General features: G+C 37.0%; 1 protein-coding gene across 4 annotated transcripts in view; it reads right to left on the bottom strand.

Moving 5' to 3' along the window:
- RECK (reversion inducing cysteine rich protein with kazal motifs) overlaps window positions 1-17,972 on the bottom strand; it is a 77,314-nt gene that overhangs the window by 23,355 nt on the left and 35,987 nt on the right. For 3 of the 4 annotated variants that reach the window (XM_082624372.1, XM_082624373.1, XM_082624375.1), the window contains 3 exons: window positions 17,224-17,421; window positions 7,823-8,090; window positions 4,681-4,860 (listed from right to left, as the gene is read on the bottom strand). In XM_082624372.1, the coding sequence (XP_082480498.1) occupies window positions 4,681-4,860; window positions 7,823-8,090; window positions 17,224-17,421 (646 nt within the window). Of the gene's footprint in view, window positions 1-4,680; window positions 4,861-7,822; window positions 8,091-12,661; window positions 12,966-17,223; window positions 17,422-17,972 lie in introns of those variants that run through there. The other variant, XM_082624374.1, reaches the window with a different exon arrangement.

The following is a 17,972-nucleotide window of genomic DNA, read 5'->3' as shown; positions in this document are numbered from 1 at the left end:
CAGAAGGAATCAAGAGGCAATTACTTTCTACAGAGAAACAATGTGTAAAATCTTGACATGCTAATGCATCAGGAAAATCTGATCTTTTTTTAAAAGAAGAAAGTACATACAAAGACTGTCAGCTTTGAATATATGAAAATTCAATGTAGACACAGACACTAGCATTGACTCTGATTGCAATTTTTCTTTATAATATGGATTTTTGTGAGGCAGTTAAAAACTTTAAAACACTGTGGACAGGACTATCGTCTCCAACTATACAATTTCTTTCATTTCACAAAATAAATATTAAAGTCCAAGTTTTAAAAATTGAGGTATTATTTATAAAAATAAAATTTACAGATTTTATGGTTAGTTTGATGTGATTTAACAAACATGTACATTCATACAGGCATATCCAAATCAATAAAGAAGCATTTCCATCACATCAGAAAGTTCCTTTGTGTCCCTATCCAGTCAATGCCCTCCCTGCTGACTGCACCCCAGAGGCCACGACCATTTGTGCTTAGATCACCATAGATTAATTCTGCCCGTTGTAGAACTTCATATAAATGGAATCATACTATATGTATTCTTTTGGGTCTAGTGTCTTTAGCTAAATAATCTTCTTGAGATTTACTTATGTTGTACATATAAATTGTTCTTTTTATTGTTCAGTAGTATTCCATTAATAAATGTACCACAATTTGTTTATCTCAGTGGTTCCCAAACTTTTTGATCTCAGGACTCATTTACATTCTTGAAATTATTAAGTTCTCAAAAAGTTTTTGTTTGTGTGGGTTATATCCATCCCTACCCATCACACTGTAAATCAAAACTGAGAGATTTTTTTTTTAAACTGAGAGATTTTTAAAGTACTTATTAATTCATTTAAAATGATAATAAACCCATTACATGTTAAAGCAAAAATCAGTGAGAAGGGTAGATCTGTTTTATAGTTTTGAAAATCTATTTACTGTCTGGCTTTATAGAAGACAGCTGCATTTTCATATCTGCTCCTGCATTCAATCTGTTGCTGTTATCATGTCTTAAAGCAGCTGGAAAACTTCACTCTTCACTCTTTTGAGAATGTGAGTGAAATAGGCAAATAACATCTTAGTATTATTATAAAAATAGTTTTGATCTCAAGGGGTTTTGGGGACCACAGACCACACTTTGAGAAATGCTGGTTTATTCATTCACTGTTTTATAGACATTAAGTTTGTTTCTAGTTTTCATGTCTCTTTCCCCTGGCTATGAATGGCAATTTTGGGTCATAACTTATTAAGAAACTGCCAACTGTTTTCCAAAGTGATCATACCATTTTACACTCTCACCAGCAATGTATGAAACTTCTAGTTGGTTTACATGCTTGTCAGTCTTCTAATTTTAACTATTTGGTATGAGGAGGCATCTCACTGGGGTTTTTATTTGCATTTTGCATGACTAATGGTAATACACTTTTTCATATACTAAGTGGCTCTTTTGATGTCTTCTTTGATGAAGTGTCCTTGAAAATTTTTTGCCCATTTTTTAATTGGGTTGTCTGACTTTTTATTATGAGGCTGTAGGAGTTATTTATATATTCTGGATACAGGACCTCTGTCAAATGCACATGTGTGTGATTTTGTGTGTGTGTACATGTGTAATATATTGAGTATTTTTTCTCAGACTGTGGCTTATCTTTTCAAATTTTAAATGGTGTCTTTTGGTGAACAAAAATGTTTATTGTTCAACTCTAGTTCATTAATTTTTTTCTTTTATAATTAGTGTATTTTGTGTCCTGCCTACAAAATCTCTGGCTATATCAAGGCTATCAACATAGTCTCCTATTTTTTTTTTTCTAGAAGCTTTTATTTTTAGCTTTTATGTTTAGTTCTACAACCCATCTTGAATTAATTTTTGTGGATGGTGTGAGATGGAGGTTAAGGTTTTTTTTTTTCATACAGATATTCAGTTGTTCCAGCATCATTTGTTGAAAAGATGTTTCTTTTTGCACTGAATTGCCTTGCTGCCTTTGTTGAAAATCAATTTATATGTGTGGGTCTATTCTTGCCTCTCTATTTTGTCACTGATCTATTTGTCTAAACTTATGCCAATATTACATTGATTTAATTTCTTTTTAAAATTAAAAATTATTTATTTATTTATTATTATATAATTTATTATTATTCTTTTTTGGCTGCGCCACACGTCTTGCGGGATCTTAGGTTGCTTGACCAGGGACTGAACCTGGGCCCTTGGCAGTGAAAGCACAGAGTCCTAACCACTGGACCACCAGGGAATTGCTACATTGACTTAATTTCTATTGTTTTATAATAAGTCTTGAAATCATGTACTGTAAGTTCTCCAAATTTATTCCTTAAAAAAATTGTTTTAGCTATTCTAGGTTATTTGTCTTTTCATATGAATTTTAGAATTAGTCTGGCACTTTCTATTTTAAAAAGCTGGTTGGGATTTTTTTTTTTTTTTTTTTTTTTTGCGGTACGCAGGCCTCTCACCATTGTGGCCTCTCCCGTGGCGGAGAACAGGCTCCAGACGCACAGGCTCAGTGGCCATGGCTCACGGGCCCAGCCGCTCTGCGGCATGTGGGATCTTCCCAGACTGGGGCACGAGCCCGTGTCCCCTGCATCGGCAGGCGGACTCTCAACCACTGCGCCACCAGGGAAGCCCACTGGTTGGGATTTTGATTGAGATTGCACTGAATCTGGAGATTGGTTTCAGGAGAATTAACATCTTAAAAATATTGAGTCTTCTAATCCATGAACATGGTACTTCTCTCCATTTAACTTCTCTCTGCAAAGTATTCTGGTTCCTAGTGTAGAGTTCTTGCACATCTTTTGTTAGATTTATCTCTAAGTATTTCTTTTTTTTTTTTTTTTTTTTGCGGTACGCGGGCCTCTCACTGTTGTGGCCTCTCCCGTTGCGGAGCACAGGCTCCAGACACAAAGGCTCAGCGGCCATGGCTCACGGGCCCAGCTGCTCTGCGGCATGTGGGATCCTCCCGGACCGGGGCACGAACCCGTGTCCCCTGCATCGTCAGGTGGACTCTCAACCACTGTGCCACCAGGGAAGCCCAGTATTTCATATTTTTGATGCAATTGTGTAAACTTTTTTTTATAAACTTCATTTTCTAATTGTTTGTTGCTAATATACAGAAATGCAATTGGCTTTTGTATGTTAAACTTGTACCCTGTGACTCTGTTAAATTCAAGGATTTAAGGGGAGCTTGTAGGCAGATTGTTGGGGCATCTCCTTTTGTGGTTCCCTCCTTTCTGGGATTTTCCAATTTCATATCCAGCCCCTCTGGCAGCCCCAAACTGTGATCTCTTAACTCCTCAGCCCAAGACTGCTGCTTTTTGCTTGAATTCTATATGCCATGCCAGGGGACTGAGAGTGCCCATGAAGAAAAAACTGGATAAATGTGGCCCCCACTCAGTGTGGTTTCTATCTTTCATGAGATGTACCTCCTCCTGCTTTTGGTCACTCTCAAATACCTTCAAAACAATTATGTTTTTATATTTTGTGCAGAGCTTATAATTGGTACTGACAGGAGTGGCAGTCTGATACAAACTGCTCCACCATTACCAGAAGCTAGAACTATGTGCAAATTTAACTTGAAACATTTCATAGACTTCAAATTTGCTCAACCTCTAAGCCAGGTCCTTATTGGCTAACACTAGTTGTAAAGATATCTCAATTTTCTTACTCAAAATAATAATCTGAATACTTTTAAGAGGATCGGATGTGTGTTAGCTTGAGGTGTATCCTCTGAAATTCCTTCTGCCTCAACTGAATGATTCTCTTCCTTTTTGTGTTCTTGATCTCTGGGCTGCAGCTCATAAAACCAGCCAGTCCCCTTTCCTTAGAAACTCTCCCTCCCTGGCTTCTCGGATATGTATTCTCTATGCTTCTGGATGCCCTTTTTCTGTTTTCTTCATTGCTTCTTCAGCCATTAATTCAGTTCTTGGCTCTTATTTTTCATACCATAATTGATATCTCAGGGAAATACCTATTCAAATTGCTTCTGTAAAGAAAGTTTTTGTATGAAATAGGGGACTCACTGAGTGGGAACTTCAACCAATCTGAAGGTCCTTCAAAACAAATTGTCCGGGCTTCCCTGGTGGCGCAGTGGTTGACAGTCCGCCTGCCGATGCAGGGAACACGGGTTCGTGCCCCCGTCCGAGAAGATCCCACATGCTGCGGAGCGGCTAGGCCCGTAAGCCATGGCCGCTGAGGCTGCGCGTCCGGAGCCTGTGCTCCACAACAGGAGAGGCCGCAACAGTGAGAGACCCGCGTACCGCAAAAAACAAAAAACAAAAAAACCCCACAAAATTGTCCATAAGAGGGCATTCGGATGAGCAAATTGCTCACAGTGTTTTATTCTGCAGTGAATTATTTCCACTGGTGGTGCAGCAGAAGGGAGAGGGGAAGAATGGTAGACTGAAGGCAGAGGAGACTCTTGGAATTCTAGAAGTTTGAAGTATCTCGAGATTAGAAGGGACTTTGTTACAGTGCTTCCTTTCCCAGGGGTGATTTACAAGATAGAATATAACATTTAAAGATGAAATGATAAAGGTATACGACTTCCTTTTAACTTAGCAGGAACAAAATCAGAGTAAAATGATCTTTTCACTTATTTAAAAACAAGGCAATTAATGATAAAATATTTCTATTTCACGTATAGTAATTTGCTCCCACCTGTTGTTAAAATTAGTACAGTAGGTAAGATTTCTACAGCCCAACTGGCAAGGTTCCCGAACATCTGCTAAACAGGTCAACATGGACACTTCCACTGGATTATATTCACAAAAGCGATCAAACTCTTGCCAACTCTGTGTATTGCCCCAGCTCATGCTATAAAGTTTAGTGCACAGTTCCCTGAAACAAAAGAACAAATGAAGAAACGTACAGATGAGCCAAATGAATAAATATTTGATTTGCATAAAACTTGAACTCTATGAACTGTACTTTAGAACATAAATGAAAAAAAAAGTACAAAAAGTACAAAAACCAAAAGACTAAGATCTATCTTCTAGAATTTAGAGCCTGAAAAATCTTTTATATGAAAAAGTTAGCTTTCTTTTATTATCCACCTCTTTCCTTTTTGCTATGGTTTCTAGAAAGCTCAGTGCTAAATTTAATGTTTAATTATAGTATTTGTACATCCTTATTCTTGGCACAATTATTCCCCTTTATATTTCTGATCTCTCTTTTACCTTTACTTGAAGTAAGGTAAAGCATATGGTTTTGCCTCCACAAAGATATAGTCCACTATACTTATGCTTCAATCACAGGAGGCAAAACTGTGACATGATCCTCAGACTCCTTTTTTTTTTTTTTTTTTTTTTTTTTTGCGGTACGCGGGCCTCTCACTGTTGTGGCCTCTCCCGTTGTGGAGCACAGGCTCCGGACGTGCAGGCTCAGCAGCCATGGCTCACGGGCCCAGCCACTCCGCGGCATGTGGGATCTTCCCGGACGGGGGCACGAACCCGCATCCCCTGCATCGGCAGGTGGACTCTCAACCACTGCGCCACCAGGAAAGCCCCAGACTCCTTTTAAGAAGCATTATAGACTTAGGGTTCACTGGATTCTCCCTGAAAAAGTATCCCCAAGCCACTTATATTCCTTAAGATATACCAAGATAGCCTACATGTAAAGGCTTTATGAATTCCAAAACTGCTATAAACTATTGTATATAGCAATATATACTATATATATATATACACTATTGTAGTATGTATGCATTTTTATTTCAGTACTCGATGATTATAAAGCAACTTCAGTGCATGTATATAGCTAAAATAACATCAGTATCATTTCCAAAGTGCTTTCACACATTATATTCATTAGTTTAATTTTTAACATTTATAAATGTAATAAAGGTGTAAAAAGAAGTAACACATAATATAAAATTTTAATACTACCGGAATATGCAAAGTCACAAGTAGAAATTCTCCACCCCTGTCACATTTTGACTCTCATAATTACCCCTATGTGGAGAGTATCTTTACTTTTATAAGTTTGCTCATTCACTCTACCAGCATTTATTGAGTGCCTGTTTTGTGTGAGGCCCTGTTGAAGGCACTGGAAATGCAGTGGTGAATAAAAGAGATAAAGTCCTTGCTCTCAATTGAGCTTACACATCATGGGGATGAGAAAGCTGATATCAAGATCCATTAGGTAGGGACTTCGCTGGAGGTGCAGTGGTTGAGAATCTGCCTGCCAAGGCAGGGGACACAGGTTTGAGCCCTGGTCCAGGAAGATCCCACATGCCGTGGTGCAACTAAGCCTGTGCTCCACAACTACTGAGCCTGTGCTCTAGAGCCCGTGAGCCACAACTACTAAGCCCACGTGCCACAACTACTAAGCCTCTGTGCCTAGAGCCTGTGCTCTGCAACAAGAGAAGCCACAGCAATGAGAAGCCCGCGCACCGCAACAAAGACTAGCCCTGCTTGCCACAACTAGAGAAAGCCTGCACGCAGCAACTAAGACCCAACGCAGCCATAAAAAAAAAAAAAAAAAAAAAAAATCCATTAGGTACCTTGATCTGGAAATCAGTCCTTTCTTTAGTCCTAACTTTCTGTATGATCTTGGACAGATTGTTTAACATCTCAGAGTTAGTTTTCTATATATATACAAGAATTATTCAAATTGACATCAGTCATAAGATGATACCAGTCATCTTGTAAGGTTTCATGAGGATGAAACAAGATGAAAGTGAAAGCATTCAGTAAACCATAAAACCTTACATCAAGGTAAGAGGTGCCATGTTTCTTACTGAAATTCTTCTGGGATGACACAGCCAGTCCTATCTCCAGTGACTACAGGGCATAAACTCTTTTGTAGACATTCAAAGAAGTACTCAGAGCAGAAACTAATACACCATTGTGAAGCAATTATACTCCAATAAAGTTGTAAAAAAATAAAAAAATAAAATACATCTTTAACTAATAAAAAAAAAAGAAGTACTCAGCATCCCTCCCATATGTACATTTATTAATTCCTATCAGCAACCCAATTTCCTGAATTATAGGGCCAACTTAACTTCTCTTTTAGCTCTTCTGTTAATTTTCTTTGGATATTTTCCAGATTTTTTCATATCTTTGATAAAGTCTGATAAGCTGTTCTAGGCACAATTTTTTGATAAAGTCCATCCAATTTAGAAACCACAGGAAAGATCGTTTCACTCTTTGTATGTCACATTCACTTCAGGATATTCTAGTAATATGTGGTACCTTTTCACCCAAAATATCTCTAATAAAGCAAACTTCTGTTTCACCTGTGTTAAACCATTACCTTATCTCCATTTATTCTTATCTCTAGATTGTGTTTCCTCCATCCTACACAAATAGTATTGCCAATTTTTTATCCCTAAGTGTATCATCCAAATGAATGCCAATACACTGCTGTCTAACTTTGGATATAAGTGCCAGCCCAGGTTATTCACCAACATATGCAAAAAGTTGATTAAGTTCAAAGTTTCACAATTTAACAAAAAGAATATCCCTTAGATGTCTGGTCAAAACATCTCCTAAGTTGTAAGCTTACTTGACGATAACCTCGAGGGTAGAATTCATATTGCATCATCTTTAAATATTTATTTCCCTGCCAATGCTAAACCTCCATACCCCAAAACACAGTGTTTTTAGCTCAATGTACAAAAACAATGTTCTATATATACATGATGCTCAATAAATATCTGCTGGATGAAAGAATGATTTTATATCTTCTAGACTCTTAAGACTACACAGTAGAATATAACACACATTTGCTAGACTTAAATTCATTAATTAAAATGCTATTTTCTACTGTTTTTAATAAAGGAAAATGAGGTACTGACCTACATGTTGAAGTGTTTGCTTTAGAACAACAGTGCAATTTAGCGCCATCAAGGCCCGTAGAGGGAGGAGGGTGTACAGTGACTCCAGGGTGAACAGATTGTGAGCTTTCAAGAAAACACTGCCAAAGTGGATCCTGAGGCAAAGGCTGGGTCTTACAACCCTCGATGAGGCCATCAACAATCTCCATTTCTGTTTTCTTAGACATCAGAATTCTCTTGCAGGCATTTTGGCAAGCATGATCTTCAGCTCTGTCACAGCAATATAAACCTACATTTTCAGAATATAAGTGGCTTAATTAGCTGGTTTTATGTCATGCATTGCTCAGACAGAAGGACCCAGTGGTGTACTGGAACCTGTTACTACTCTTGAGTCATGTCAATTTCTCCAGGATACTGAGCCTACCAAATTCTCTCTCTATTACTTTGCAATATAGCAAATAAGTGAAAAGCTAAAGGTAGACTAGGTATTTATTACCAGATTCACCACTGTGCCCAATCATGGGATCTCCAGCACTATTCCTAGATAAATGAAAGGTCCTCTTACACCTAAGAAGTGCTTACATGCAAGGCATTTTATGTTCCTGGAAAGGGTACTGTAGATCAAACTGGAATTATTTCATGCTAGAAACAGCTACCTAAAAGGGATTATGTTCTTGACATAATGAGAAAGATGACTAATTTTAATAGCAATAACCACAAATACTGTATTTCATTACATTCTGGGATATAAAGCTTTTACAAATCTGTGCAAATTAATTAATCTAAGTAGTAATTTAAACAATACAATTACAAACTCTGACAAGATATCAGTTTGCTTCTGCCTTTACTTTTCTATAAAAAATCAGAAAGCAAGAGAACACTTTCAACCAGTCTAGAGGATTCAGAGGGCTTCTTTGAAGTAGTTTTCTTAGGAGTTTGATTTCTTAAGAAGCTTATTCAGGCGTATCTGTTATCTGTCTGTAGCTTTCTTTTCCGGATTTCCTATGTATTAGCACAGACATTTGAGATGGTTGTTCTACCCTTAAAACATTTTTCTGCTTTTTTTTTTTTTTTTGAGCTGCTATCTATCAACGTTGCTTCAGCAGCACCTCTCTATAGCCTAAATGTCAGTGAAGACAGATCTGCCTTTAAAATGAATGAAGGTTATTATGGCAAATGCTTCACCCTCTGATTTTCATCACACAACCACACAAAGGTCATAAGCCTTAGAGTTCTGCTTTAGATTCTGGCCAAACAAGGCACATAGCACTGCTTTTGAGTTTACAAAAACAAGTCGTTCAATATCCCAGTGTAAATCAAAACATTGGCATCTGGCTTCTGAGTCTTACAAGTCTCTTGCCAGTTTTGCTTAATTAGTCAGTTCTTAAAGTCTGATCACCTCTAAATGAAGAAAGTGGATTATAGGCTTTCCAAAGCTGAGATTTTGAAGACCCCATAAGATGCAAGTTCATTAGGAGGCCCTAATTTTTTTAAAGTATCAGGATCTCATTTATATTGATGTTTTTATTATAAAATAAATTTCATTGATAAAATTCAAACATTACAAATCCATATAATGTGGAACAAATAGGTATATAACTAAAAATGTACCTTACTATACACATTTAGTTCTGAAACTTGCTTTTTTTTGCTTATTACATCTTGGACTTCTGTAAACATACATCTCTTTTTTTTTTGTACTGAAGTATAGTTGATTTACAATATTGTGTTAGTTTCATGCGCACAGCAAAGTAATTCGGTTATACATATATATGTTGGGTTTTTTAATTCTTTTCCATAATATGTTGTTACAAGATATTCAATATAGCTCCCTGTGCTATACAGTAAATCCTTGTTGTTTGCCTATTTTGTATATGGTAGTGTACATTTTAATCCATACTTCTAATTTATCCCTCACCCCACCCCCCTTCCCCCTCGGTAACCATAAGTTTGTTTTCTATGTCTGTGAGTCTATCTGTTTTGTAAAAAGCTCATTTGTATTATTTTTTAGATTCCACATATAAGTGATATCATATAGTATTAGTCTTTGACTTACTTCACTTAGTATGATCATCTCCAGCTCCATCCATGTTACTGCAAATGGTATTATTTCATTCTTTTTTATGACTGAGTAATATATTCCATTGTGTGTGTGTGTGTGTGTGTGTGTGTGTGTGACATCTTCTTTATCCATTCATCTGTTGATGAACACTTGGGTTGTTTCCATGCCTTGGCTATTTTTTTTTTAATAAATCTTATTTAATTATTTTTGGCTGCATTGGGTCTTCGTTGCTGCACGCAAGCTTTCTCTAGTTGCAGCGAGCAGGGGCTACTCTTCGTTGCGGAACACGGACTTCTCATTGTGGTGGCTTCTCTTGTTGTGGAGCACGGGCTCTAGGTGCAGGGGCTTCAGTAGTTGTGCCACGTGGGCTTCAGCAGTTGTGGCTCGTGGGCTCTAGAGCGCAGGCTCAGTAGTTGTGGCACACAGACTTAGTTGCACATGCTCTGCGGCATGTGGGATCTTCCCGGACAAGGGCTCGAACCTGTGTCCCCTGCATTGTCAGGCAGATTCTTAACCACTGTACCACCAGGGAAGCCCCATGCCTTGGTTATTGTAAACAGTGCTGCTATGAACATTGGGATGCATGTATCTTTTTAAATTAGTTTTCATCTTTTCCAGAAATATACCCAAGAGTGGGATTGCTGGATCATATGGTAACTTTATTTGTAGTTCTTTAAGGAACCTCCATACTGTTCTCTATAGTGGCTGTACCAATTTACATTCCCACCAACAGTGTCGGTGGGTTCCTTTTTCTCCACACTTTCTTCAGCATTTATTTGTAGACTTTTTGATGACAGCCATTCTGACTAGTGTGAGGTGTAGTTCTTTTCCTTCTCTCATTGTAGTTTTTATTTATTTATTTATTTTTAAAATTTATTTTTGAATTTTATTTCTTTATACAGCAGGTTCTTACTAGTTATCCATTTTATACATAATAGTGTATGTATGTCAATCCCAATCTCCCAATTCATCACACTACCCCCCATCCCCCGCTGCTTTCCCCCCTTGGTGTCCATACATTTGTTCTCTACATCTGTGACTCTATTTCTGCCCTGCAAACCAGTTCTTCTGTACCATATTGCTAGGTTCCACATACATGTGTTAATATATGATATTTGTTTTTCTCTTTCTGACTTACTTCACTCTGTATGACAGTCTCTAGATCCATCCATGTCTCTACAAATGATCCAATTTGTTCCTTTTATTGGCTGAGTAATATTCCATTGTATATAGGTACCACATCTTCTTTATCCATTCGTCTGTCGATGGGCATTTAGGTTGCTTCCATGACCTTGTTATTGTAAACAGTGCTGCAATGAACATTGGGGTGCATGTGTCTTTTTGAATTAAGGTTTTCTCTGGGTATATGACCAGTAGTGGGATTGCTGGGTCATATGGTATTTCTATTTTTAGTTTTTTAAGGAACCTCCATACTGTTCTCCATAGTGGCTGTATCAACTTACATTCCCACCAACAGTGCAAGAGGGTTCCCTTTTCTCCACACCCTCTCCAGCATTTGTTGTTTGTAGATTTTCTCATGATGCCCATTCTAACTGGTGTGAGGTGATACCTCATTGTAGTTTTGATTTGCATTTCTCTAATAATTAGTGATGTTGAGCAGCTTTTCATGTGCTTCCTTGCCATCTTTATATCTTCTTTGGAGAAATGTCTATTTAGGTCTTTGGCCCACTTTTGGATTGAGGTTTTTTTTTTAATATTGAGCTGCATGAGCTGTTTATATATTTTGGAGATTAATCCTTTGTCCATTGATTCGTTTGCAAATATTTTCTCCCATTCTGAGAGTTTTCTTTTCATCTTGTTTGTAGTTTCCTTTGTGCAAAAGCTTTTAAGTTTCATTAGATCCCATTTGTTTATTTTTGTTTTTATTTCCATTACTCTAGGAGGTGGATCAAAAAAGATCTTCCTGTGATTTATGTCAAAGAGTGTTCTTCCTATGTTTTCCTCTAAGAGTTTTATAGTGCCCAGTCTTACATTTAGGTCTCTAATCCATTTTGAGTTTATTTTTGTGCATGGTGTTAGGGAGTGTTCTAATTTCATTCTTTCACATGTAGCTGTCCAGTTTTCCCAGCACCACTTATTGAAGAGACTGCCTTTTCTCCATTGTATATCCTTGCCTCCTTTGTCATAGACTAGTTGACCACAGGTGCATGGGTTTATCTCTGGGCTTTCTATCCTGTTCCATTGATCTATATTTCCATTTTTGTGCCAGTATCATATTGTCTTGATTACTGTAGCTATGTAGTATAGTCTGAAGTCAGGGAGCCTGATTCCTCCAGATCCGTTTTCTTCCCTCAGGAGTACTTTGGCTATTCGGGGTCTTTCGTGTCTCCATACAAATTTTAAGATTTTTTGTTCTAGTTCTGTAAAAAATGCCATTGGTAATTTGGTAGGGATTGCATTGAATCTGTAGATTGCTTTGGGTAGTACAGTCATTTTCACAATATTGATTCTTCCAATCCAAGAACATGGTATATCTATCCATCTGTTGGTATCATCTTTAATTTCTTTCATCAGTGTCTTATAGTTTTCTGCATACAAGTCTTTTGTCTCCCTAGGTAGGTTTATTCCTAGGTATTTTATTCTTTTTGTTGCAGTGGTAAATGGGAGTGTTTTCTTAATTTCTCTTTCAGATTTTTCATCATTAGTGTATAGGAATGCAAGAGATTTCTGTGCATTAATTTTGTTTTTTTTTCCTGAATTTTTGAGTTTTATTTTATTTTTTTATATATCAGGTTCTTATAAGTTATGTGCATTAATTTTGTATCCTGAAACTTTACCAAATTCATTGATTAGCTCTAGTAGTTTTCTGGTGGCATCTTCAGGATTCTCTGTATATAGTATCATGTCATCTGCAAACAGTGACAGTTTTACTTCTTCTTTTCCAATTGGTATTCCTTTTATTTCTTTTTCTTCTCTGATCGCTGTGGCTAGGACTTCCAAAACTATGTTTAATAGTAGTGGTGAGAGTGGATATCCTTGTCTTCTTCCTGATGTTAGAGGAAATGTTTTCAGTTTTTCAACACTGAGAATCATGTTTGCTGTGGGTTTGTCGTATATGACCTTTATTATGTTGAGGTAGGTTCCCTCTATGCCCACTTTCTGGAGAGTTTTTATCATAAACGGGTGTGGAATTTTGTCAAAAGCATTTTTCTGCATCTATTGAGATGATCATATGGTTTTTATTCTTCAGTTTGTTAATATGGTGTATCACATTGATTGATGTTCATATATTGAAGAATCCTTGCATACCTGGGATAAATCCCACTTGATCATGGTGTATGATCCTTTTAATGTGTTGTTGGATTGTTTGCTAGTACTTTGCTGAGGATTTTTGCATCTATATTCATCAGTGATATTGGTCTATAATTTTCTTTTTTTGTAGTATCTTTGTCTGGTTTTGGTATCAGGGTGATGGTGGCCTCATAGAATGAGTTTGGGAGTGCTCCTTCCTCTGCAATGTTTTAGAAGAGTTTGAGAAGGATGGGTGTTAGCTCTTCTCTAAATGTTTGATAGAATTCACCTGTGAAGCCATCTGGTCTTGGACTTTTGTTTGTTGGAAGATTTTTAATCACAGTTTCAATTTCATTACTTGTGATTTTTCTGTTCATATTTTCTATTTCTTCCTGGTTCAGTCTCGGAATGCTATACTTTTCTAAGAATTTGTCCATTTCTTCCAGGTTGTCCATTTTATTGGCATAGAGTTGGTTGTAGTAGTCTCAGGATGTTTTGTATTTCTGCGGTCTGTTGTAACTTCTCCTTTTTCATTTCTAATTTTATTGATTTGAGTCCTCTCCCTCTTTTTCTTGATGAGTCTGGCTAATGGTTTATCAATTTTGTTTATCTTCTCAAAGAACCAGCTTTTAGTTTTATTGATCTTTGCTATTGTTTCTATTTCATTTATTTCTGTTCTGATCTTTATGATTTCTTTCCTTCTACTAACTTTGGGTTTTGTTTGTTCTTCTTTCTCTAGTTCCTTTAGGTGTAAGGTTAGATTGTTTATTTGAGATTTTTCTTGTTTATTGAGGTAGGCTTGTATTGTTATAAACTTCCTTCTTAGAACTGCTTTTGCTGCATCCCGTAAGTTTTGGATTGTTGTGTTTTCACTGTCATTTGTCTCTAGGTATTTTTTAAATGTTTTTTTAAAATTAATTAATTTTATTTTTGGCTGCACTGGGTCTTTGTTGCTGCACCTGAGCTTTTCTCTAGTTGAGGAGAGTGGGGACTACTCTTTGCTGTGGTGCACTGGCTTCTCATTGTGGTGGCTTCTCTTGTTGCAGAGCACGGGCTCTAGAGTGCAGGCTCGGTAGTTGTGGCACACGGACTTAGTTGCTCCATGACATGTGGGATCTTCCCAGACTAGGGCTTGAACCCATGTCCCCTGCATTGGCAGGCAGATTCTTAACCACAGCGCCACCAGGGAAGCCCTCTAGGTATTTTTTGATTTCCTCTTTTGATTTCTTCAGTGGTCTCTTGGTTATTTAGTAATGTAGTGTTTAGCCTCCATGTGCTTGTGTTTTTACATTTTTTTCCCTGTAATTGATTTTTAATCTCATAGCATTGTGGTCAGAAAAGATGCTTGATACAATTGCAATTTTCTTAAATTTACTGAGGCTTGATTTGTGAACCAAGATGTGATCTATCCTGGAGAATGTTCCATGCGCACTTGAGAAGAAAGTGTAATCTGCTGTTTTTGGATGGAATGTCCTATAAATATCAATTAAATCTATCTGGTCTATTGTGTCATTTAAAGCTTGTGTTTCCTTATTAATTTTCTGTTTGGATGGTCTGTCCATTGGTGTAAGTGAGGTGTTAAAGTCCCCCACTATTATTGTGTTACTGTCAATTTCCTGTTTTATAGGTGTTAGCAGTTGCCTTATGTATTGAGGTGCTCCTATGGTGCACCATATATATTTATAATATTATATATATTTATAATTGCTATATCTTCTTCTTGGATTGATCCCTTGATCATTACGTAGTGTCCTTCCTTGTCTCTTGTAACATTCTTTATTTTAAAGTCTATTTTATCTGATATGAGTATTGCTACTCCAGCTTTCTTTTGATTTCCATTTGCATGGAGTATCCTCTTCCATCCCCTCACTTTCAGTCTATATGTGTCCCTAGGTCTGAAGTGGATCTCTTGTAGACAGCATATATATGGGTCTTGTTTTTGTATCCATTCAGCAAGCCTGTGTCTTTTGGTTGGAACATTTTATCCATTCACGTTTAAGGTAATTATTGATATGTATGTTCCTATGACCATTTTCTCAACCGTTATGGGTTTGTTTTTGTAGGTCCTTTTCTTCTCTTGTGTTTCCCACTTAGAGAAGCTCCTTTTGCATTTGTTGTAGAGCTGGTTTGGTGGTGCTGAATTCTCTTAGCTTTTGCTTGTCTGTAAAACTTTTGATTTCTCAATCGAATCTGAATGAGATCTGTGCCAGGTAGAATAATTTTGGTTGTAGGTTCTTCCCTTTCATCACTTTAAGTATATCATGCCACTTCCTTCCGGCTTGTAGAGTTTCTGCTGAGAAATCAGCTGTTAACCTTATGGGAGTTCCCTTGTATGTTGTCATTTTTCCCTTGGTGCTTTCAATAATTTTTCTTTGTCTTTAATTTTTGCCAATTTGATTACTATGTGTCTTGGCGTGTTTCTCCTTGGGTTTATCCTGTATGGGACTCTCTGCACTTACTGGACTTGGGTGGCTATTTCCTTTCCCATGTTAGGGAAGTTTTCGACTATAATCTCTTCAAATATTTTCTCGGGTCCTTTCTCTCTTCTCCTTCTGGGACCCCTATAATGCGAATGTTTTTGCGTTGAATGTTGTCCCAGATGTCTCTTAGGCTGTCTCCATTTCTTTTCATTCTTTTTTCTGTTCTGCAGCAGTGAATTCCACCATTCTGTCTTCCAAGTCACTTATCTGTTCTTCTGCCTCAGTTATTCTGCTATTGATTCCTTTTAGTGTATTTTTCATTTCAGTTATTGTGTTGTTCACCTCTGTTTGTTTGTTCTTTAATTCTTCTAGGTATTTGTTAAACATTTCTTGCATCTTCTCGATCTTTGCCTCCATTCTTTTTCCGAGGTCCTGGATCATCTTCAATATCATTATTCTGAATTCTTTTTCTGGAAGGTTGCCTATCTCCACTTCATTTAGTTGTTTATCTGAGGTTTTATCTTGTTCCTTCATCTGGTACATAGCCCTCTGCCTTTTCATCTTGCCTATATTTATGTGAATGTGGTTTTTGTTCCATAGGCTGCAGGATTGTAGTTCTTCCTGTAGTGCTTCTGCTGTCTGCCCTCTCTCTCATTGTAGTTTTGATTTGCATTTCTCTAACAATTAGCAATACTGAGCATCTTTTCATGTGCCTGCTGGTCAGCTGTATGTCTTCTTTGCAGAAATGTCTGTTTAGGTCTTCTGCCCATTTTTTGATTGGGTTGTTTATTTTTTTGATATTGAGTTGTATAAGCTGTTTGTATATTTTGGAAATTAAGCCCTTGTTGGTCGCGTTGTTTGTAAATATTTTCTCCCAGTCCATAGGTTGTCTTTTCATTTTGTTTATGATTTCCTTTGCTGTGAAAAAGCTTATAAGTTTGAGTAGGTCTCATTTGTTTATTTTGCTTCTATTTCTTTTGCCTTGGGAGACTGATCTAAGAAAATATTGCTAAAATTTATGTCAGAGAATGTTTCTCCTATGTTCTCTTCTAGGAGTTTTATAGTATCATGTCTTATAGTTAAGTCTTTAAGCCATTTTGAGTTTATTTTTGTGTATTGTGTGAGGGAGTGTTGTAACTTCATTGATTTACATAATAAATCTTCCAGTATGTTGATTGTATAATGTTGTTATTATAGAGATATATAATTTATTTAATCAACTTTAATCAATATCCTATTGGTGGATGTTTAGGTCATTTTAAATTTTTCTCTATACCAGCAATGTTGTAGTAAACATCCTTTATATGTGTGGATGTAGTTTTGAAAATTTGTGAGTTTTTGTGAAGGATAATTTCTGAGAAATGGAATTGCTAGATTAAAAGGTATGATTATTTGAAATTCTCATGGTCATAACCCAATTTTCCCTCTTAAAGTATCCATACCAGTGAATTTTCCCACTTCAGAATAGAGAGTGCCTGTTTCTTCATACCCTTGACAGCCCTGTCTTTCTCAGCATTTTTAGCTGTGATGATAATGTCCAGTTTGCCAAATCTAAAGACCAAAGGAAGCCTAGTATTTCCCAAATGACCCAGACTGTAGGTATCTTCAAGAATTTACTTCTTTTTTTTTTTTTTTACCAATTATTTTACCAAAGATTGAAATGAGAGGAATATGTGGCTTTTACTTACTATCTGTTGGGTTCCTCATTGGATAAGACTGGGTATAATTGTTTACACAGTGTATTAATTGTGGACTAATAGAGGCACAATAATTTTCCACTGCTTTGATCTGAGAAGGACCAGGAGAAGAGTCTGTTCGAAAAATGGCTTGACAGTATTCTCGGCAGTTTGTGTGATGGCCTGCATAACTGCAACAAACTGAGCCCACTAGGGGAAAAAAAAAGGAGATTACATTGAAATGAAATCAGCTATTTGCTAACATTAAATCATCATAATAATGATGGAACAATATGTGTCTTTTTGAATTTCAGAAATAAAACCATGCCATAGAAGACACGTACTTAAAGTCAGCACTACTATAAGCATGGCCATGGGGACATTCAGGTGCTCACTGGCCTGAGAAAGTCATTATTTGTCAACTTATAGTCTATAGTGCAGTGGTTCTCAGCAGGAGCAGTACCAGCCCCTGGGAGAATCTGGATGCATGTGGAAGTGTTTCTGGTTTTCATGATGACTTAAGGATGACTGCTGGCATTTAGCACATGGGGGTCAGGGCTGTTAAATGCTGTGCAACGTACAGGAAAGTCTCATATAATCGAAACTGTCTCCCAAAATGCTAATAGCACCCATGTTGAGAACCACTGGAACAGCTTCTTTCCACGTTAGATCTGTGGAGATTCATAAACAAAGCAAACCAAAGCAAAACAAATCAAACATATCAAAATAAAACAAAACCCCAAATACCTCACATGTATAAA

Source organism: Mesoplodon mirus, assembly GCF_964341445.2.
Source record: "Mesoplodon mirus genome assembly, chromosome: 1".
In the NCBI taxonomy this organism is placed as follows: domain Eukaryota; kingdom Metazoa; phylum Chordata; class Mammalia; order Artiodactyla; family Ziphiidae; genus Mesoplodon; species Mesoplodon mirus.
This window is presented reverse-complemented; position numbering and strand designations above follow the sequence as displayed.